The sequence below is a fragment of the Entelurus aequoreus genome, linkage group LG10 (genome assembly GCF_033978785.1).
Source record: "Entelurus aequoreus isolate RoL-2023_Sb linkage group LG10, RoL_Eaeq_v1.1, whole genome shotgun sequence".
Taxonomy (NCBI): domain Eukaryota; kingdom Metazoa; phylum Chordata; class Actinopteri; order Syngnathiformes; family Syngnathidae; genus Entelurus; species Entelurus aequoreus.
Genome location: NC_084740.1, coordinates 56,524,197 through 56,548,992, shown reverse-complemented (window position 1 = coordinate 56,548,992; position 24,796 = coordinate 56,524,197). Strand labels below are relative to the sequence as shown.

The 24,796-nt window shown below is 39.4% G+C and overlaps 1 protein-coding gene across 3 annotated transcripts in view; it reads left to right on the top strand.

Annotated features, from left to right (window-relative positions):
• Positions 1–24,796, top strand: part of LOC133658821 (transcriptional enhancer factor TEF-3-like) — a 96,697-nt gene that overhangs the window by 22,912 nt on the left and 48,989 nt on the right. For 2 of the 3 annotated variants that reach the window (XM_062061249.1, XM_062061248.1), the window contains exon 2: positions 744–1,059. In XM_062061249.1, coding sequence (XP_061917233.1) covers positions 1,053–1,059 — 7 coding nt within the window. In that variant the 5' untranslated portion in view covers positions 744–1,052. The remainder of the gene's footprint in view (positions 1–743; positions 1,060–24,796) is intronic. The other variant, XM_062061250.1, reaches the window with a different exon arrangement.

Genomic DNA, 24,796 nt, shown 5'->3' with positions numbered 1-24,796 from the left:
TCTCCGGGCCGCCAAACGCATCGGGTGAAGTCCTTCGTCCTTCTGCCGATCGCTGGAACGCAGGTGAGCACGGGTGTTGATGAGTAGATGAGGGCTGGCTGGCGTAGGTGGAGAGCTAATGTCAGAGCGAAAAAAGATACGTCCATCACTGTCTCTCAAGTCCTTCACTGTAACGTTCCTCATCTACGAATCTTTCATCCTCGCTCAAATTATTGAGGTAATCATCACTTTCTCGGTCCGAATCTCTCTCGCCCCATTGTAAACAATGGGGAATTGTGAGGAATACTAGCTCCTGTGACGTCACGCTACTTCCGGTACAGGCAAGGCTTTTTTTATCAGCGAGCAAAAATTGCGAACTTTATCGTCGATTTTCTCTACTAAATCCTTTCAGCAAAAATATGGCAATATCGCGAAATGATCAAGTATGACACATAGAATGGATCTGCTATTCCCGTTTAAATAAAAAAAAATCATTTCAGTAGGCCTTTAAAATACATAACATACATGCAAAATAAAACAAAAATACTAATTAAATTATTTTAGTGATTAAGGAGTGAACTGGTTTGAATAAATACAGTACGCACGTAATAAAATACATAAAACAAAATTAATTAAAAAAATAGTTTTATAGTGATTGAGATTAATTTTTTTTGGTATGATTTTTAAAAGACATTTCCTCCAGGAAAGTGTGAATTGTTCTTGCAGATAAGAATTGAATGTATTACTATTCCCTTGTGTTCTAGGGCTAACATCAACACACTGCTGGATTCCCTACAAGAAGGAACACAACCTCCAGCCTGCTACCCTGAAACACTCCAGCATCCATCCTTGCTCTGTGGTTCCCTTCCCGTCTTCCCACCACGTCTACGGAGTGGGTGCCGGCCCCCTCCCCCAGGGGTGGGAGCGAGGAGCTGGGGGACGGGCTAGACAAACCCTTGGAGAACGATGCGGAAGGCGTGTGGAGCCCCGACATTGAGCAGAGCTTCCAGGAGGCCCTGGCCATTTACCCGCCCTGTGGCCGCAGGAAAATCATCCTCTCTGACGAGGGCAAGATGTACGGTACGCCCCGCCCACCTCTCTCACCTTCCTCTATTTCATTGTTGACTTTGCAGCCGGTCAGCTTCAATGAGTTGCACTAAGCTTGATCACAACATATAAATACGCTCTTCAATTATTTCCATTTATACTTCATCAGACGGGCCAATAACACATTTTGCTGGACGATACATTGTCCTACAAATTGTTGCCGATGAACAGTATTGTTGTCAGCATTACTTTTTGACTAAATTAAGCACTAATGTAATCATAATGTATAATAAGGCAAATAACCATTTAAAAGGATGTACACGTTATACAATTTCTCATTACTGTAGAATTGTTTACCATTGTACTGTAATTGGAAGGTAAATAACATTTAGTTATTCTAAATAAACAAAAAAATAAAACGGACTCTCATTTCCGTGAGCAAACATTTAAGTTAAATAAATATTGAACACCTTAAAGTGCATTTTTTCCCCCCAGTTGTCTTTTCCCGTGTTGATGGGCTCATATTGCCCATTCGGTTTGAAGCCCAAACATTCACACAAAAGGACATTTGGCTTTGTAATCATATTGTTTTCCTCTTCATTTTTGTTACTTTGCCGAACTTTTCACGAGCGAGTCGCGGGCAGGGACGCTTAAATATAATGTCCCTGTTCAAGAAATCTTACCAAGACAACTTTAACTTGTTCCATTGGCAGATTTCTTTGCTCATTACAAGCAAAAATAACTTGTATTACATTTTTATTTACTCTTTTTAAGGAGGACATTTTTTCTGTCAACTTCTGTTTCTTGCACAGCTGTCACTTCCACTTGCTCTGATGTCACTTCCACTTGCTCTGATGTCAATTCCACTTGCTCTGATGTCACTTCCACTTGCACAGTTGTCACTTCCACTTGCTCTGATGTCACTTCCACTTGCTCTGATGTCACTTCCACTTGCTCTGATGTCACTTCCACTTGCTCTGATGTCACTTCCACTTGCTCTGATGTCACTTCCACTTGCTCTGATGTCACTTCCACTTGCCTTGATGTCACTTCCACTTGCTCTGATGTCACTTCCACTTGCCTTGATGTCACTTCCACTTGCTCTGATACGCTGCAAGTAGGCCAAAACAATACTGACAGATAGTTTTTTTTTCATGCAAACTTCCATTCTTATATCAAAAGTGATGCTAGTTATTTGAGGCACGCAAAGTAAAGCATATTGCACTTGTTACTAGGGGTGTCCCGATCCGATATTGGATATTGGTATGATCAGTAATATCAGCAGTAAAACCAATATTGGATTATATCTGCTAGCATGACCGCCATAACCACAACACCAGGGGGAGCTCCACTAACCACGTTAAACCCAGATTCCGATCTAACAAAGGTCTTAACTCATTCTCTTTCTATGCCACATCAATGTGGAATGCGCTCCCAACAGGTATAAAAGAAAGGGCATCTCTATCCTCCTTCAAAACCGCAATAAAAGTACACCTCCAGGCAACTTCAACCCTAAACTAACACCCTCCCCGGATTGTTAATAATTGGATTGTTAAAAATCAAATGTTTTTCTTATGCTTTCTGATATCTCTCTCTATGTCCACTACTTGCTGTACATATCCTAGCAAGTCAGACCTACACTGTTTCAATGTCCATTTCTCTGATGATGCAATTGTTGATGCTGATTGTTGATGACAGAAGTGTTGATACCAACCAAACCTACCCCCCCCCCCCTCCATATCCCACACCCCGGATTGTAAATAATGTAAATAATGTAATGTATATACTCTGATGATTATCTTGTGTGATGACTGTATTATGATGTTAGTATATATTTGATAGTATATATCTGTATCATGAATCAATTTAAGTGGACCCCGACTTAAACAAGTTGAAAAACTTATTGGGGTCTTACCATTTAGTGGTCAATTGTAGGGAATATGTACTTCACTGTGCAATCTACTAACAAAAGTTTCAATCAATCAATCAAAGCATTTCCACTTAGCGATATGAGGCTCAGATACAAGCAGTCTTGTTTACTTGTGCAAAGCTCGACAGACACTTACCATCCAAATGTCTTCTAATAAGCACACAAGGCTGGTCTTTTCTTCTATTTTAGTGAATTCATTGACAAAAGGTAAACATGGTGGGCTATAGGCTACTAAGAGCTAGCACACAAGCTAGACATACATCCTTGAAGAATATTGTAGTGGCTGCTGGCCTCACTATGAACTGGACTCAATCCACTCGGCATCCATTGCACCCTCCAAGGTTTCTCATTGTTCACATTGGCTTGAGTCTTTTCCTTGCCCTGATGTGGGTTCTGAGCCAATGATATCGTTGTGGTTTGTGCAGCCCTTTGAGACACTTGTGATAAAGGGCTGAACTTTGATTGATTTGATTGATAGTCTAAAACACGCCATTTGTAGTATCAAATAATTATAGTTGCATATTACTTAGATCCAATGTCTCCGAGGTGGAAGCGTTTTAAAAAAGTATCCTGTACGCCTCATTCAACTTATTGCGTCACGAGTGTCTCAAAGGGCTGCACAAGCCACAACGACATCAGTTCCCACATCAGGGCAAGAAAAAAGTCAATCCAATGGGCACAATGAGAAACCTTGGAGGGGATTGCAGATGTTATTAAATAGATGTCGGTGTCTAGCAGGACCAATAATCAGCATTTCCGTTTTCTTAGTGTTGAGTTGCAAAAAGTTAGCCATTTACATTTAAAGTTAGCGGACATCCATTGTTTAATTTCATTAAGACACGCCTCCAGCTAACTACAATCTGGCGTGTTGGTCAGCTTTAGGGGCATGTAGAGTTGGGTGTCATCAGCATAACAGTGAAAGCTAACACGTATGATGTCACCTAGCGGCAGCATGTAAATACTAAAGAGTGCAGGGCCAAGAACCGAACCCTGGGGAACTCCGCACATTACGTTAACATAGTCCGAGGTCACATTGTTATGGGAGACGCACTGCATCCTGTCAGTAAGATAAGAGTTAAACCAAGACAAGACTAAGTCTGACATACCAACACGTGTTTTGATACGCTCTAATAAAATATTATGATGGACGGTATGGAAAGCGGCGCTAAGATCAAGAAGCAGCAACATAGATGACGCATCAGAATCCATCGTCAGCAATACATCATTAGTCATTTTTGCGAGGGCTGTCTCCGTAGAGTGATTTGCCCTGAAACCGGACTGAAAGGTTCACAGAGATTGTTAGACACTAAGTGTTCATTTAGCTGCTGTGCAACTATTTTTTCGAGGATTTTGGAAATAAAGGGACGGTGGGACACCGGCCGGTAGTTTACCATGAGGTCAGGATGGAGGTTAGGTCTTTTGAGCAGAGGATGAATAACCGCTTTTTTAAATGCTAGGGGAACAGGGCCAGAGGAAAGTGATACGTTTATAATATTTAGCACTGATGGTCCTAATATTACAAACAGTTCTTTAATAGATTTCCCAGGAAGAGGGTCAAGTAAACATGTTGTTTGTTTTATCCCACTTACACGCCGTAATAATTCCTCTAATGTTATTTCAGCAAAAAGAGAGAGACTATTTTGGAGGGCAGTATCTGTCTTATATACACTACCGTTCAAAAGTTTGGGGCCACCCAAACAATTTTGTGGAATAGCCTTCATTTCTAAGAACAAGAACAGAATGTCGAGTTTCAGATGAAAGTTCTGGCCATTTTGAGCGTTTAATTGACCCCACAAATGTGATGCTCCCGAAACTCAATCTGCTCAAAGGAAGGTCAGTTTTGTAGCTTCTGTAACGAGCTAAACTGTTTTCAGATGTGTGAACATGATTGCACAAGGGCTTTCTAATAATCAATTAGCCTTCTGAGCCAATGAGCAAACACATTTGTACCATTAGAACACTGGAGTGATAGTTGCTGGAAATGGGCCTCTATACACCTATGTAGATATTGCACCAAAAACCAGACATTTGCAGCTAGAATAGTCATTTACCACATTAGCAATGTATAGAGTGTATTTCTTTAAAGTTAAGACTAGTTTAAAGTTATCTTCATTGAAAAGTACAGTGCTTTTCCTTCAAAAATAAGGACATTTCAATGTGACCCCAAACTTTTGAACGGTAGTGTACATTAATGAATTATTGTGGCCACTAGCTGTCGCAAAAATGAACAATTACCACCCCACTTTCATTTAAAAACTGACGAGCAACTGATTGTAAATTTTGAGAAAGATTGATGGAAAAAAAGTCAAACATTAAGCCAATGGTCTTTGCAAGGGCCATGGTGGAATTTAGCAAGTAAGTATAAATACATCGTTGAGCATTTGTCGAATGATAATACAATGTTCAGGATATCTGTGTCACCTGTATGCTAGCATGACTTTTGACCACACCCCATAGGGGTCACCCTTTTTTGTGTCCTAATTTATTCTCCACTGTGTACCTTAGCCTTATTATGGTCTATACATATATTTTACAGCTAAGCTGTGGGGGTCTATACCCCCACAGCTTAGCTGTAAAATAGTATAGGAATAATGTTGAGCCATGGCCAGGTGCTGCAAAGGTAGACTCCTCCTCAATAGATGGCTGACAGATGTTGGCTAACTAATGTCTTTGGTGTCTTGGATGGATGGAAGAAGATGGATGTGTCATCACCTTGTGTTGTCACCCTGACTTCAACTGTTAGCCACCTTCTGCAGACATGATGGACACATAAAGCCACACATGATTGGGGGGTCAGGTTGCTCGTTCTGTGTCATGTGATTGAGGGTTTGCGTGGGCAAAGGTGGGTGAAACAAAGGAAAAAAAAGTGGCCCTATCTCCCTGCGGGCGGGCACTGGCTTGCCAGGAATGGCATGTGCACTTGGGAGCCCGGGGTTCAAGGCAGCTCAGCTGTAACCCTAAACCAGAATAGACGTTTACCCTTTGAGTGCCTAGAGGGGAGGGGGTGGACAAATAAACACCAAGGTGGACAGTGGTGGCCTCGGGGCCCCCCAGCAGAACCCTGTTACACCTGTCCCCTGCAATGGCTATTTCACTTGTTTTCTTGTACCTCGGCCTTCTGCCATTTGTACACACATCCACCTTCTCCATTCAGTTTGATTAAAGACCAATAACCAACTTTTTTTTTTGCAAAATTGACTTTTCAATGAAAGAGAATATGGTTGCACAATATAGTAAGTATGAATCATGTGTCATATTGTCATATGTCATATTGTCATATGTCATATGTCATATTGTCTTGTATCATATTGTCATATGTCATATTGTCATATGTCATATGTCATATTGTCTTGTATCATATTGTCATATGTCATATGTCATATTGTCTTGTATCATATTGTCATATGTCATATGTCATTTTGTCATGTGTCATATTGTCATGTGTCATATTGTTATATGGTGATAATACATGTTGACGACACGTTCTTGCGGTGTCCCAATCGTTTGACAGCGATAAAGGAACGGGCCGAGTCCTCAACGCAATGTAACGTCCTCGCTAGCGGCTAACATCCCTCCACAGTGCAAAGTCATTTCTAAGTCAGCAATCCGTGCCTCAATTGCGGCCAGTAAACTGTGATTCTCACAGGTATCATCATCACTCAAATAAATAGCTAAACATGCTACACTACACACCGCTCCTGAATATAAACATGGGTAGGTGTCTAAGGGGGGCGTGGCTCAGTGGCCGTCTCGTAACAGGAGGGTTACTGGTTGGATCCCGGCCTGGAAAGCTCATGTCAAGAGCAAGAAACCAACCCTAACTGCTCCTGATGGGCTGTGGTTAGCGCCGTGCACGGCAGCTTCCGCCATCAGTATTCCGTAATTTTGTTGTTCTTAAAGCCCCACTTAAGAACTTTCAGTTTTAGTTGATTTTAGCGGCGCCAGTGGACCAAAGCGGTAGTGTTTTGCCTGAAGGAAGACCACGTTTCGCATTAGGACTAGCACATAGCATCGTAAATGTTCAGAGACTACTGTCACGTACATACAAAGTGACAGGATAGTACCACAATGATTCAGTAGGACTGATCTTTCCACAGCAGGAACCTACCACTTTATATTTGTGGCATTGTTTTTTCTTTATACTTTACTTTTGAGATGTTGTGTGGCTGGTCGTGTCAGTGTGGAACTATCAAGCTGCTGGCTATTTGTTGCTATCATGCAAATTTCCGATAGCTAACATTAGCATTACCATTTTGATTTGAGCATTGAAAATCACCTACTCGTTTAGCCAAGGCCGCATCAGGTGGAAATTCCCTCCTCCTCTGTGAGCTCACGTCAGCGAGGGAATGCCGGGGCAATGTTGATCCCTGACTGTCCTTTTATCCAGGTAGCCTCCCTTTTTCTTATTTTTGTCTCCTTAGGCAAAACTTTTCGTTTCTTTGGTAGTTTTGAAGCTTCTACCGTGATAGCAGTAAAATGCTGCGTTCCATTTACCTGGGAATTGGGAAGTCGAAGCTGGGAATGGCGTCACACCCGAGTCCAGTTACGATGTGGGAAATCAAGATTGCCACGTCCACCAAAGCTATTTTTGCGCTTGCCTTGTCTGAATACAAACAACAAATATGCACTCTTTCTGCAACCTTCACACACGGCGGATGAAGACACAACGCAGATGCTATTGCTAGCGACGTACAGCATACGTATATACAGTACCGGCCAAAAGTTTGGACACACCTTCTCCTCATTCAATGTTTATTTTCATGACTATTTACATTGTAGATTGTCACATCAAAACTATGAATGAACACATGTGGAGTTATGTACTTAACAACAAAAGGTGAAATAACTGAAAACATGTTTTATATTCTAGTTTCTTCAAAATAGCCACCCTTTGCTCTGATTACTGCTTTGCACACTCTTGGCATTCTCTCCATGAGCTTCAAGAGGAAATAAATGTACTTTACACTACAGTGACGTTACCAGATATAAAGGTCCAGCAATACATTGTTTATGGCTGATTTACTGCGACAAAAACTGATCAAAAGTGTTAATAACGGATATTATAGACATCATTGTTTACATCCAGAGCAGCCATCTTTGAAATGCTCCCACTTTCCGAGGGGCGTTCCAGTTGAAATTCCGATGAGGAACTCTTAAATTCCCACTTCCCAGTACAAATGGAACGCTTGCACGTAGGCGTTCTCGCATCAACTTCCGTCTTGTTAACGAATGGGGAAAAGGGAGTGAAGCAAGTCAGCACATTTGTAGTTGTTTCTGTGGCTCCCTCCTCAAAATTTGTAGTTGTTTCTGTGGCACCCTCCTCAAAATTTGTAGTTGTTTCTGTGGCACCCTCCTCAAAATTTGTGGTTGTTTCTGTGGCACCCTCCTCAAAATTTGTAGTTGTTTCTGTGGCACCCTCCTCAAAATTGCTTAGTGGCAATGAAAGTGGCACCGACCCTCTAGACCATGGCACAGGTGTCATTCAAATATTTTATGAAGGTTGAAAAGTTACTTAGTTCTGCAATGAAAATAAAAGCCAATTATAAAAGATTATAAAAAATATATACAAATATCGACAGTAACAATATCAAGTATAGTATAGGTAAATGGTCGTTAGTAAAGTAATCATTTCTATTATCCTATTTTTATCTTTTTGTTGTTTCTTTTTGTTACTGTCTATAAACTCAGGAAATAAGTCCTAGGCACAGAACGACTTCAAGAGCAAAAACCCAATGACTTAAATCAGAGCCAATTGTAGTTTTTGCCTACGTTTAGTTATTTTGCACTATTGACTTTATGCTCACAATATGGCATGTAATAAGAGGGAATAGGGAAATCATTTTAAATATTTAATTGATATTGTTAAACCGCCATCTTGTGTTTTTGTCTGATTATAATTGTGTTTAAAAATGTAATCATTCAATGATCTTGAAAATTTGAAGTACCAGTATTGACCTACTTGGTAATGGATCAATACCCAAATGTATATAGTATCACACTAAACTAATGTTAAGCATCCAAAAGTAGAATAAGTGCTTCTTATTTTTTAATAGAAGTGTAAATAGAACCATGTCACAGCAGATGGTAACCAGAAATGAACAGGAAATTAGTAAGTAGATTTTTAATAGTTTTGAGAAAATACAGTTGGAAATGACACAATATGTTACAAGACCAATTAGGAGCCTTTGTAATCATTTTGAAATGGATTTGTTATCATTTTTACGCCAAATAATGTATTGTGATACATACTGTGTATATTGCGGTATAGATTTTAGGCCATACCTAATAATAGTGATCGTGTTTGTGAGCACTAAACCAGAGAAATGCTCCACTTTTGAAGAAGAAGAGGCTCTAAATTATGCCACCTTCTGATTGTCATCATTGCTAATATACACATTAACTGACACAAAATACAGGGAATGCCTTCAAATCTCTTAAAGCATTAGACTGGAATGTAATGTTAGCGCTTTATGCTAATGCTGCTAACGTTTGTGTATTCCTGTCCCACTTCTTAAAGTTGCATTGTGATCTACCACATATTTGACCTTGTGTTAAATATACAGTGTATATTTAAAAAGTGGATAAAGCGCACAACAGCGCTTCTTGGAGGCACACACACACACACAGACAGACACACACACACACACACACACACACACACACACACACACACACACACACACACACACACACACACACACACACACACACGCTCATTTGCATTAAAGCCAGGGCTGGGCGATATGGCCTTTTATTAGTATGTGGATATGTTTAGTCAATATAGGTCATCAAATCTCAGCAACAAGCTGTAATATCATACACTCTAACATAAAATCTGCTTAGTGAGAAGAATGATCTTATCAGACAGAAAATAAGCAAATATAACCCTTATTTGAGATATTTCATCTTACTTAGATTTCAGTTTTTGCAGTGAAGATTGTCAGAGACATTTTAAAACAAGCTATTAGTGCACTTTTGTGCATGATGTCACTAAGATGACTTATCAAAACAACACTAAAGTGCACTTTTTGTACAGAACGCCACTACAATAGTTTAAAACAAATAAAGTGCACTTTTGTGCGTGATGTCACACAAGATATTTCAATAAGTGTCAAATAAAAATGAGCTGCATAATAGGACATCAAATAGTGTATGTCCTTCACTATGTGGTAGGTTCCTGCGGACGTTATCTCCTTCTTTTGTTGACTATTTGTTTCATACGGTGTTGATGTGGAAATGGAAGACGCCAGGCTCAATTGGGTCAGTGCTGGTTGCTTCGGCATTTTGTGGGTGTGGCACCGGCCGGAGATGTTGACTTGCGGAGTTTCAAGCACTCTTCATTCTCTAGCGGGTGACTTCTCAAATGATGCTACAAATTAGCAGTGCTGTTACGTTTTGTAGCAATGCTTTTACCACACACTTGACATATTACGGTTGTCTGTTCAACATCTTCCCGCTTGAAGCCAAACCACGATGGTTTGGTTTCAAGCAAACCATCGTGGTTTACTTGAAGCCAAACCAGGGGGTCCAACAGACGATGGACCCCCTGCTGTTTTTCTTTGGAATTAATTCTTCTTCCTCCATATTTTACCAGATTGGCTCTCGTATTACCACTCGCATTGCTCCGCTTGCACCACAGATAACATCACCATGTCGCTACCTCTCTGCTGGGCGAGGGTGTATGACGTTGCACGCGCGACAGTATGTGACGTGTGTCAGAAGGTGTGCTTGTTTTATGTCTCTGTGAGAAGGAGAGACAAGAAAGAGTGATAAAAGCCTGTAGTGTAATGCCAGCAGCTAAAAGCAACTGCGTGAGAACGTACTCCAATATCACCATATACTCATTTTCTATATCGCACAGAGACAAACCCGCGATATATCCAGTATATTCCATATATCACCCAGCCCTAATTAAATCCATAGCACAAAATGACGTGGCTTACTAAAAAATAGCTCAATTCCAACATCAAGGTTAAATGTTACTGCCAATATTCAATAGTGTTAATTATTTACAATTGTTGACAAACACTATATTTTGTCACATTTCGTGTGGATTCATATTTTTTTCCCATGCATTCCAAGCAAATTTCCCTTCACTGGGGAGGGAGAACATTCGTATACTTGTGGCCAAAGCATATTTCTTCTAAATGAAGCTCCAGCTGGCTCAACCCAGAGAGAAAGAGAATATTGAAGCTGTGCATGGTCCAACTTCACCACCATGTCATCCCAGATGCTACATGTCTTGTAGCTCTGTGCATGCATAGCCACCCCCCTAAGGTCACCAGTAGCCAACATGCTACATGTCTTGTAGCTCTGTGCATGCATAGCCACACCCCTAAGGTCACCAGTAGCCAACATGCTACATGTCTTGTAGCTCTGTGCATGCATAGCCACACCCCTAAGGTCACCAGTAGCCAACATGCTACATGTCTTGTAGCTCTGTGCATGCATAGCCACCCCCCTAAGGTCACCAGTAGCCAACATGCTACATGTCTTGTAGCTCTGTGCATGCATAGCCACACCCCTAAGGTCACCAGTAGCCAACATGCTACATGTCTTGTAGCTCTGTGCATGCATAGCCACCCCCCTAAGGTCACCAGTAGCCAACAAGTCACGTCATTGGGCAGCCTTCAGGATCAATGCAAAGCCACTTAGCAGCTCCTCAGTGTTGTCGTGGCTCAAATCCAATGTGGAAAAGGCAATGAGCTCGTTTCTTACAAAAAAGGTTACTTATAGTTTGTCCTTGCACAAGCTAAAAACGGAGCCACAGACAAAACAAAATAACATGTCTGCTGTTTGAATGCGACATACCTCAAATGTTAGCTTGGATTCCCCACCGTGGAATGAATAGCATTCTTCAGCACACAATCTGACATTGAGTCTCCCAGCAGCAGCACTGAAGGAATGTGCGCCTTCTACCCATTCTTTCATTAAATGGAATGTATTGCGCGTGTATTCGCCACATTTCCTCAGGACCCTTGAGCTCATTACTCACCAGGCATATCCGAGGGCTTATTAGGGACGGTGTGGAGGATATAGTGGTCCTTTGACATGCCATGGAAAACCTTTCCTGTCTTGTGTGGCTCTCTCCATGTCTGACTGCAGGCCCCATGCAGGCAGCATGGACAAAAGCAACTTGTAGTAGGGGTGTAAAGGGTACAAGTACACCAGTACTCGGCTCTTTGTTAGTATTCTCTTCCAAAAGGTCAGAGGAAGAGTGAATCGTATGAAAACCCAATTACTTTTTTCCCATAAGAAATAATGCAAATCCAATTCATTAAAATATGGAGGAAAAGAGAGCAACTTTCATACTTTATTTGTTGTAGTTAATAATAATAATAATGTATTTAATTTTGCCTACCAAAAATAATACTTTTTTTTTGTAATGCACTTAACATTCCAGAGAAACATCAAAGTGCTGCAGCATTTAGGCAGATAAGTTAAAAGAGACAAAACCGCAAGATAAAACAAGGAATGGCCACATAAAAATGTCCTAAAAGGCATTTTTGAATTAAAAGGTTTTCTCTCTGACACGTTGGATTGTTTGTTTGGACACTCAAATCTGCGGAGTGATACGCGGGCACATAGACTAGTTTGTTGGATGCAATGTTTGGACGTACAATAACCGATACGGTATAGGGCTCTAAAGGGCACGTGATTTTGCAATGCATTGTGGGGGCTGGGTAGCCATTGTTGCTGGACAAAGTTTACGTGGCTGTACTCAACCAGAAGTAGTGTGAGAGACATCAACCAACTGGATTAAAACCGATCGTACCAAAGAAAAACAATCAAGGAACTGTACCTAAACAAACTGGACCCAGTTCCAAAGGCAGGCCACGTTAAACATAAGTTCAACTGCTGGAATTGATCCATCTGAGCAGGTCCATTAGACAAGATTAAAGCAAGATGCTGAATGTATCAACGGAGTCAGTTTTTATGGTAAAAACTCACAGACAAACCAACTTTGAGTGTGTGCAAGACCTTGGACTGAACCATCAGGAAGAAGACTGTCAGAGGCAAGTCAATAGGACTTGTCACTGTGTGTTGTCTCCTGGAGAAACTCAATCTATTTCAAGTCTGAAATACACCCTGCATTCATTGTGGGAACTATTTAAAGCCTTCTCAGTACGTTGTTTGTAACCCGCAGCTAGCTTAGCTAAGTCATCACTAACATCCTACTGAATGCTACAGTAGGAAAGGGATTCATACGGCCCCATTCATCACGCTTTACCTGACACATGAAACGTGACAAATTCGGGTGGGGGGGGGGACACACTATCCAATTTAGCCACCAGATGGCAGTAGAGTGTTGAATATCTTAATGTGTTTTGTGGCAATTTCAACTTCGACCACAGCGTCAGTTGCTACGTAGAGTGGTGCTTTCCATCATTTCCAGCAGACTGCATTGCAAAATGATAAACAACCCGTATGAATCCCTTCCCCACTGTATGTGTGCAACAGAATTAAACAGGCTTTGATTTCAAGTTAGCAGTGTGAACACACCAACATGTAGCAGGTTAAAAATCCTAAATCATCCTTTATTTTCCCACGGCTGCTTTCCAGGCTATTTCTTTATTACCTTCATAACTTAACTTCCTTGGCTTTGCTTTCACGCTGGCAATGACAAACATCACTAATACTTTGCGCCATGTTTTAAACTTGTTTGAGAAGAAAACAAAAGGTAAATAAGCTTTACAGGTCTCCACTTTCAAGCCCGACACAAAAACTAGGGGAACATTTTGGCCAAGATTTTCATCCAAAATGTCATCCTATGGAAAAGCGAGGCACCATTGTGTTTTGTTACAGCACTAACTGCTAGTACAGAGCTACACGAGAGGAATGTGGCATTGGAAATGGAATTATCTCCCTGCTTGACATGCTACTAAAGTGTTCCGACCATTTCTACGCCTCCATTGAAAGTGAATGGTTTGATCATTTAGCAGGCTCATATTTTGGTATGACATCCTGTTTGCTGCAGCTGTTTGCTTTGGTTCCACTCCCTGTGCTGTGAGAGTTGTGATGTGGGAGGACTCCAATAGCTGCTGCAGTCAATGAAGTCAGTAAAGCTTCCCTAAATGCTGACAGGATTTTCACACCGATTCAGAACAAAGAACACGCACACACCCAAACGTTGGCCCGCTAAGCCTCGCTCGCGCAACCTGTCGTCCCATTGTTGTTTTTGGTGCGGCCATATAAATATGTTTTATTGCTCTCAATGGATTGTCATGAAAAATGTGATGTAAAGGTCAGTAGAGAAGTCCTCACTGGGGTGTAAAGGTTGGCAGTCAAGTGACAGATTCACTGGCAGCCAGCAGCTTTTTCTTTTCACCACATGACATTGATATGGTCTCTCTCTATAGTATATAAGTAGGACTTGCTCAGAAGTTGCCTTTGTCACAAGTACATTATAAATATCAGCTTGGGCCTTTAAAGTAAAGTAAAAGTAGAATTCAATTATAATTAACAAATAATGCTCTTTTATTGCATTTTGTTAAAAACACACAATATATACATTAGCAGAGGGAAGTGTGGAAACATAAGTAGTAAAATAAGTATAGTACTCCTCAAAAATATACTCATAAGGCATATTTAAATGTCAACTTTAAGGTTGTTTGTAAAAAATAAAAAAAAAGTTTGCAAGGAGCGTTAATGTGGATTTATAGATTATAATCATTTTTATGTACAAGTCATGACTGTCAGTATATTCCAATGCATTATATAGGCTGACCATACGTCCTCTTTTCCCCGGACATGTCCTCTTTTGCGGGGGTGTACGGGGTGTCCGGGCGGGGTTTCTTAAATGCCTCAAATGTCCGGCATTTTGAATTAGGGTTGCGTGTATTTTCAATGTACGTCCAGGGTTAAGTTAAGAAGGGGTTAAAAAAAAACTGAAGGTGCGAACATAGCAACATTTGTGAGGGAGGGGCAGAGACACAGAGCGAGGGAGCTAGTGAGTGGAGAGACAGACATGAAAACAAGAAATGCCTAAACGTAAAAGCAACTTCACGGATGATTTGCGGGAAAAGTATTTGTGACACATGGAAAGCAGAATGCACTGTGTGCAAAGCAGGAAAATATGTATCTGTGGCAAATAAAGGGGCCAACGATCTACAAGCCCATATCGACACCACAAAGCACAAAACAGCTGTGCAGGGCGAGAGCTCGTCTGCTGTTTTTTGTTTAAATTTAATTAACTTGTTTTGAGGCATTATTTATGTTTACATTATATACAAAAGGTTATTTTGAATATTTCTACCTCTGCACTTTTTTTTTCAAAACTGTGAATGTTACAGAATATAAGTGTGACTTATTTTGTTATACTGTCAAGCAGTGTTGGCGTTAAAGCACTTTTTGTGTCTTTTTAACGCATTGAAATCATACAGGACGCAGATTATTAATTTTTTTAATTTTTTTTTTACCATTTGTGGCCCACTGCTAATGTTTTAAAGGCCCACGGCACTTTCTAAAAATACTATTCAAATTAACAAAAACATAACAAAAGTGAAATAAAAAAGCTTACAGGTGAAATGTAATTTAGAAAAAGTTGCAATGTTGACTAATAAAACAAAGCTGTTTTGTTTTCTTTCAAACGGTCATTGTTAGGTCAATAATTCATAATAACATATCAAAGGTTCTGATTACTTCACATCAAATGTTCCACTTTGAAAAATATTTTTGGTGGAAGATTTTGCATATTTTGTGTGTTTTCCATAAAAAACATAGTTTTGTTTGACAAAAAAGGGCGGAAAACAAACAAACAAACAAAAAAAAACAACATAAAAAAAACTAAAACATTTTGAAATGAGGAATAGATCCGAAGTTGATGTAGACTCCAGAGATTTAAATATAAAATGTATGTATGCCCTGGCACACCATTATCATCATTTCATGACCCAAGCAAAACACTTTTTACACTATTATACTGAAATAAATACACCTACAACTTATTAAATAAAAACATAGAAAAAACTAGCAGCAGCGGTAAAGTTTAGATCCATGAAGGAAAGAAGAAAGTGAATGAATGTTTATAACTGAATACATTTACATATGTATACACATTTGTTTTCTTTTGTATTATCTTTTTTTATGAATTAAGTAACATTTATGACAACCTTTTTCCAAAACACAATATAGAATGTGAGATATAACAGGATAATGCATACATTTGTCATTTGTTTTCAAAACGCTTACAAAAAAGTGGGACCCCAAAAATTTACTGTGGGACCCCATTTTTATGACTTGATAAAATTCCTAGCGCCAACACTGCTGTCAACAGAGGAGAAAAAATGCTTTATTTAAAAATATATATTATTTATAAAGCAAGTTTGAGTATCATTGGCACATTTTCACCTAGTCCCGGCCTGGGCGTGCTGCCCGCCTTGGCATGCATATATGTGTCCTCTTTTTGGGATTTCAGAATATGGTCAGCCTACATTATATACCATACTGAAAAGAACAAAATACAACTAAAAACTAACTTCACAGGTGGTCTGTCAGCACTCAACTGTTGGACCATTTCTGTCAATCGTCATTTCCGGAAAATAATAATAAATCATGGATTTTATTTAGTTAAATTAGTTTTATTTAGCTTTTTTCTAGTGACTCAAAGCAAGTAACACTGAGGGCAAATAATGAATTCAGTCCACAGTCACACATTGGTGGCGCTAAACTACATTTGTAGCCACGGCTGCCTCGGGGTAGACTGACGGAAACGTGGCTGCCAATTTGTGGTAATGCTCTCTACGACCACCACTAAACATTCATACACTGGTGTGGGTGGCACTGGGAGCAAGTGGGTGAAGTGCTGGTGCAAGGAGCCAAGGACACGAGTGCAGTGACTCAGATGGTGGAAGCTGGGTTCGTACCAGGAACCCTCAAGTTTGTGGACACCGCCAAGACACAATAGAATACAATACAATGATAGGATGAGATATGTCATTGTATGTTAAAGTTAAAAGTTAAAGTTAAAGTACCACTGATAGTCTCACACACACACACACTAGGTGTGGTGAAATTACCCTCTGCATTTGACACATCACTCTCACCCCCTGGGAGGTGAGGGGAGCAGTGAGCAGCAGCGGTGGCCGCGCCCGGGATCATTTTGGTGATTTAACCCCCAATTCCAACCATTGATGCTGAGTGCCAAGCAGGGAGGTAATGGCTCCCATTTTTATAGTCTTTGGTATGACTCGGCCGGGGTTTGAACTCACGACCTACCAGTCTAAGTGCGGACACTCTAACCACTGAGCAGGTTAAAGTAAGTTAAGTGAACTTATACAAGATACACTATAAAATCCTTTAAGAAGTACAATACTGCCAGCTTTAAAGTAAGCACCGAGAAGAACACTTATGAGCTCAATTGGTTTTACAAACAAGCTCGTAACTGAAGTGAAGTGAATTATATTTATATAGCGCTTTTCTCTAGTGACTCAAAGCGCTTTTACATAGTGAAAGCCAATATCTAAGTTACATTTAAAGCAGTGTGGGTGGCACTGGGAACAGGTGGGTAAAGTGCCTTGCCCAAGGACACAACGGCAGTGACTAGGATGGCGGAAGCGGGGATCAAACCTGGAACCCTCAAGTTACTGGCACGGCCGCTCTACCACTTGAGCTATACCGGCCGATAATGCCCAACTGAAAAGACTTGAATCTCAGTTTAGCAATGCTGATTGAAATGAATTGAAATCAATTTAATCTCCCTCACTAATTACCACCATTTTAACATGTAACTTGTCTTTTCAAAAATATACATTTATTTTTAGATAAGAAATATTGTATGAAAAACAGAACAATATTTACAGATGATATATTGTGTCGACTTGAACCGCCTCGCCAAGTCGCTGCACCGTCGGTCATGATATTGATTAGTTTTCAATTGAATGAATATCATCCACTCCGTCTTCTCGGCTCTGTCCTTCTCACTCACTTTCTCTGTTCCCATGGTTGGAAAACAAATGTGTTGATCTTTAGCAATAAGCTATTGCTAGTGAATGGGCTTCCTTTGACATTTACTACACCCACTTGTGGTGAGGAGGCTCAAATAAGTAACTAAAATGTATGTTAGCAAAGTAAAGCACAACAAAAAGCTGAGAGACGGCTCAAAATACTCTCAAGTTGAGGTACCTCTGTAGTAGAAATTATTTCCCTTTTGGTTGATTACCATACCTTCAAATAATGTAGCATTGGTAACTTCTTGATAACAAATCTACCCAGATGACCCGAAGTTGTCTTGGACACACTTTACAAATGTATACTTGATCCATATTAAGTCCTGGTTCCTTAAGGTTGTCTCTTGGACTCAAGTCAGTCTGAGTTGATGGTTAAAGGCCTACTGAAATGATTTTTTAAAATTTAAACGGGAATAGCAGATCCATTCTATGTGTCATATTTGATCATTTCGCGATATTGCCATATTTTTGCTGAAAGGATTTAGTAGAGAAAATCGACGATAAAGTTTGCAACTTTTGCTCGCTGATAAAAAAAAAGCCTTGCCTGTACCGGAAGTAGCGTGACGTCACAGGAGCTAGTATTACTCACAATTCCCCATTGTTTACAATGGAGCGAGAGAGATTCGGACCGAGAAAGTGATGATTACCCCATTAATTTGAGCGAGGATGAAAGATTCGTGGATGAGGAACGTTACAGTGAAGGACTTGAGAGACAGTGATGGACGTATCTTTTTTCGATCTGACCGTAACTTAGGTACAAGCTGGCTCATTGGATTCCACACTCTCCTTTTTTTTATTGTGGATCAAGGATTTGTATTTTAAACCACCTCGGATACTATATCCTCTTGAAAATGAGAGTCGAGAACGCGAAATGGACATTCAGTGCCTTTTATCTCCACGACAATACATCGGCGAAATGCTTTAGCTACGAGCTAACGTGATAGCATCGTGCTTTAACTGCATATCGAAACAAAAAATTAAATCCCCTGACTGGAAGGATAGATAGAAAATCAACAATACTATTAAACCGTGGACATGTAAATACACGGTTAATGCTTTCCAGGTTGGCGAAGGTTAACAATGCTGTGCTAACGACGCCATTGAAGCTAACTTAGCAACTTAGCAACGGGACCTCACAGAGCTATGCTAAAAACATTAGCTCTCCACCTACGCCAACCAGCCCTCATCTACTCATCAACACCCGTGCTCACCTGCGTTCCAGCGATCGGCAGAAGGACGAAGGACTTCACCTGATGCGTTTGGCGGCCTGGAGACGTAGGAAGTCAAGGTGAGGTCGGCGGTTTGCGCGGCTGGCGCGGCTAGCGCTCCAACAAAGTCCTCCTGGTTGTGTTGCTGTAGTCCGCTGCTAATACACCGATCCCACCTACAACTGTCTTCTTTGCAGCCTTCATTGTTCATTAAACACATTGCAAAAGATGTCCAGAATACTGTGGAATTATGAAATGAAAACAGAGCTTTTTGTATAGGATTCTACGGGTACCATAACTTCCGTTACTCTGACTTCATCACGCGCATACGTCATCATACTGCGACGTTTCAGCCGGATATTTCCCGGGAAGTTTTAAATGTCACTTTATAAGTTAACCCGGCCGTATTGGCATGTGTTGCAATGTTAAGATTTCATCATTGATATATAAACTATCAGACTGTGTGGTCGGTAGTAGTGGCTTTCAGTATGCCTTTAACAAGTCCTTTCAGACAACACTACACAAACCACCAGGCAGGAAATTATCACCCAAATAAGACATTCCGCCAGCCTAAGTGTGACCTTTTGTTTTTCTAAAGCAAACACAGTCAGTGATGTGCAAATAAAATAGAAAAATTTAACTTTATGCAGTTGGAAAAAGAAGTTAACAACTCCCACGTCTTTCAGAAATGTTTTAATGCCTTGCTACAGAATGCCACGGAATATATGTTGTATTAATGTTTCCGCTTAATGAACTGCAACTTGCTACTTCCTGGAAGCAACTTGGGACCATGATGCTACCACCACCATGCTAGACTCACTTGTCTTGCCATATATGAAGACTAGTTGTCACTGTGCTTCCTTGGATGAGAGGAGAAACATCTTCTCAGACAAACTGAACTGTGCGGTTGCGATCAGTTGAAAGCCCTGAGAATATACCAGCTGTACACTGACTGCTCTAAAGCATGTGTGCCTTTGGAAGATGCACCGCATTGCGAATGACTGATGAATTCCTCTGCAGCTGTCAGTTGGCTGATGTTTGCCAATGTGTGCTATGAAGTGTTTGCACAAACAGGACATAGAAATGGGGACGGAGCGGCAGATGCAAGACCAGTGTCAGCGTATTGGAATGTGAGGAATGCACAATCACAGCAGGCAATGGATGCAGATTCTTGACCTGCCTGCACCAAGGACTGACTTTTGGAGGGAACCACACCTGACCTATAGCCGCCTACTCCTGACCTCTCAGCAAAACTTTTAGGGCAATATTTACGTATTGAATTATTTATGATGAAGTTCTTTGCGTTGAATTTGAAAACATTTAGCTTTTGCTTGTTTCTGTTTGTTAGTTTGCAACATAGCTCTGAAAATGATAGGCAGATGTTGATGCAACTGTCTGAAATGGGATAAGGAACAAGTGATGAGATTGGTAGATCTGCGAGTCCTTTTCCAGTTGACATGTTTCTATCGCTGTTAGGCAAAACCGCCGCCATTTTCCAAGAAACCTTTTTAATTCATTTGGTGTAATTCCACGTGCCCTTGCAGACCAGACCCTCCCTCATGGAGGCCTCGGCTGGCAGTGGATCTCTTCTCTGTCTGTCTGGCTGGCTAACTGGCATTTGATAGCATGATCTCATCAGTGTGTTGGAAAGTATTTTTAATGGGACCTCCCCCAAGTATTCACACAAGGATCTGATACTAGGACCAACGTACAGCACGATACTCCATGGCCTAAAAAATACTTTCAACTCAGAAATGCAATCATATATTTTAAACATGCTTAAAGTTTTATCAGCGAACATCATATAATTGCACAATTCAACACTTCCCTCGTTGTCTCATCAATTACTGATAGTCTGTTCACTTCCTGTCTCCAGTTTCTAATACAGGACAAACATTGCAGATAAATGATATCGAATGCTGGGGTTTTTAATAAATTCCTTAATGAATGAATTCAGATTAAATGATATTCGACACTCCACCAGGGAACATTGCAAATGTTGTATTGTTTCTTAATATTACTGTACTAATATTTGACAGTGTTTCCCACACATTCATTTATTTGTGGTGGCCCGCCACAAAACAATTACGTCCGCCACAAATTAAAAAACATTTTAAAATTTGTATTTTTTATTTTTTTGTCCTGTCCAGCTTCTCAGGCAAATCATATAGTTGATGTAGATGCCCATATAGGCTGTTCAGATTTACTTTACAAAAGAGAAGTGTAGGATACTTCTCTTGTTGCCTTATTTGTATTTGAGCACTACTGTTTTCTGTTTATTTGTTACTGACTGTGGCAGGACACCTCTGCCTCTGTTTCACTTTATGTTGCTGGTAAATAATATGGTTGTAGTAGTAGGCTAGATTTAAATTATTTAGTATGCACTAATTAAAGGGGCAGAGCTTTAAGAGACATTTTAGCTTTTATATTTTATAAGATATATTTTCTGTAAGAACCACAATTAATAAATATATTTCTGTGAATAACTTATTATTCAAATCTGTATATAAATATGTACATAAAGTGTTGTAATTATATTGTAAAATGGATGGATGGATGGATGGATGGACGTTTAAAACAAAACTGTTATTATTAATTAGTAAGTATACATTTTTTGAGCCTCTTTAGAGAAAATCATATCATTGTAGTAAATTATGCAAAATACTCGATGATGTCATGGTGACCACGCCCCCACCGCCACAGGTATCTTGGCAGTTTATGGGAAACACTGTTTGAGTTCCTTGCTCCTTGTATTCCATCATTTTACTCCACAGTTTGATATGCTAAAGATTGTTTGTGTTTTTACGGCCATGTATTTGTCTTTTTTTGCTACAGAGTCTTCAGTTCAGTACAACTGTACCTATTTTTCACTCGGTAGTCATTTGTAGTAAATGTGCATTCAGAGTAGCGGTGGTCCTTCCCAAGCCGAGGTAGTTTACCTGACAGTGGACAACAAGCTAAGGACTTTGGCATGGAAGGGTGATCTAGGCAGACAAAAAGTGTGAGCAGGTGTCTCGGGTATCTCGCCATGATGCCAGTCTGTGTTCAGCCTCCTATTTTTCAACACTTTGCCTTGCGGGGAAATACTTCAACCAAAGTTGTCCAAACTACAGCTCACCTGCGTCTTTAGTTTGGCTTGTGAGACGTCAGCAGTTTTGTTTAAAGGAAAATGGCCGCGGGGGGCTTCCAAATTAAATTAGAATATCTGATGCATAGCAAGTTTGCTGCCATTTTGTGGACAAGGTGAAGGTCAATGACCATGAATTGTACTTTGAAGGGTCCACAACACAGTATTTATCTTTGCGACCCATTTCAAACAACCTTTCCCACTCGTGGCTCAAATAAACTGTAACCAACACAGGAACTGTACAGGGTTTCCCCTACATGTAAACCAACTGCCGCAACGCCACGGCAAGATTGTCGCCGCCACACCTTCAAAATAAGTTTTTTCTTTTTTTTTAACATGAAAATAGATTAAAGTGATGTATTGTATGAATGGATGTACCATATGTAGTCTATTATTGACATACTATTGGCTATAATAGGTTTAAAAAACAGCTCAAATATCTATAAAACCTTCCTCATTGCTTTATTTTGAAAAACAAAAAACAAAAAAGCATGCACCTAAATTGCCTGTCAAAAGCCAACAGATGGTGGTGCACCTGAACCAGTTGGCACCCGACAAAGTAAGGAGAGAACATGGAAGAGAAATTTATTTTAAGCTAATGAATGAATTTCTTGTTTAAGCCAATCATTTGACAATAAAGTGTAACTTTACGATGGATATATATATATATATATATATATATATATATATATATATATATATATATATATATATATATATATATATATATATATATATATATATATATATATATATATATATATATATATATATATATATATATGTATATATATATATATATATATATATATATATATATATATATATATATGTGTATATATATGTATATTTATATATATATATATATATATATATATATATATATATATATATATATATATATATATATATATATATATATGTATATATATGTATATGTATATATGTATATATATATTATATATATATGTATGTAGGGATGATGTTTGATAAGAAATTATCGAGTTCGAGTCTATTATCGAATCCTCTTATCGAACCGATTCCTTATCGATTCTCTTATCGAGTCCAGATAGGTTGTTGTATATGGAAAAAAACACACAATATTTGGTTTAACAAAAGCTCACTTTTATTATATAAGAAAACAATTTAATCTAAAAAATAAATAAATATTGACTGTTGCCCCCCTAAAAAAATAAAATAAATAAATATTGACTGTTGTTACCCAAAGTATATTAAGTGGGATTTTTCAGAAAAACAAATATATAAGGTAACACAAAAACAAGCTGTCTCTGTGATCACTATAGGTGTATAAATAATACTAGTGTTAAATAAAATCAGTCCCTTGGGCACAAAACTGGAAATAATAGCTCTCCAAAAAGTGCAATTCTGCTGCTATTTGACATAACTGTTTGTTATGATGCTTTGACATTTTTGCACTTTATTTCTTTATTGAAAGAAAATTCTATGAAGAGAAAAGTTGTTTGCAAATGTGGTTACAATGCTAAAAAATGAAAAGTTAAAGCTAAAAAAAGAAATACACTTTATTGAGTTAACATTATTTCTTTATAGGGGGAAAGATGTTATGAGCTAGGGAATATAACAACTACACTACCCATCATGCAACGGGAGTGACGAGCATGCGCGGTAGCCCCGAAAAGTGTTGTTGCATGTCGCCACCCGTGAAAGTAAACGTCAAGAACTCAGCCAACACGCCTCGTCTGCATTATTTATAATTAGACAGACAACACATATACAGTGTGATTTTGTTTTGTTTACAAGGAAAGAAAAACAAAAGTTGAAAAAGGGAGATCATGTCATATATGTGTGTGCTGCGGTTGCTATAAGAACGTTGCGACAGCTGCCGTAAAGGAGGTGCGTTGCTATGTTTCCGGTTGGTCGTAAAAGTGTTCGTCATGTGTTTGTAGTCTGCTCAAATCTCCCAGTAAAGTTATTCATTGGATTATACCTTTTGTTTTGAACTTTATTACACCTTGGAGCACTTTTTCCCGTCCATTGTTTTCCTGCTTTCGCTATCTGCGCCTAATGACTGAGCTACGTGACTGATTTCTTGCGATGTCACACTGAGCATTTCTGGTCGGGACGGGATTCGTTCCGAGGGGTTCGAATATAGAACCAACTCTTTTTCTTTACTATAGTGGTCTCGATAACGGGTACCGGTTTTTAAAAAAGGATTCGAGTCCGAGGACTCGGTTCTTTTCTTATCGAACAACCGGGAAAACCGGTTTCGAGTATCATCCCTATATGTATGTATATATATACATGTATATATATACAGGTATATATATATATATATATATATATATATATATATATATATATATATATATATACACTACCGTTCAAAAGTTTTGTGTTTGAGCCTTCATTTCTAAGAACAAGAATAGACTGTCGAGTTTCAGATGAAAGTTCTCTTTTTCTGGCCATTTTGAGCGTTTAATTGACCCCACAAATGTGATGCTCCAGAAACTCAATCTGCTCAGAGGAAGGTCAGTTTTGTAGCTTCTGTAACGAGCTAAACTGTTTTCAGATGTGTGAA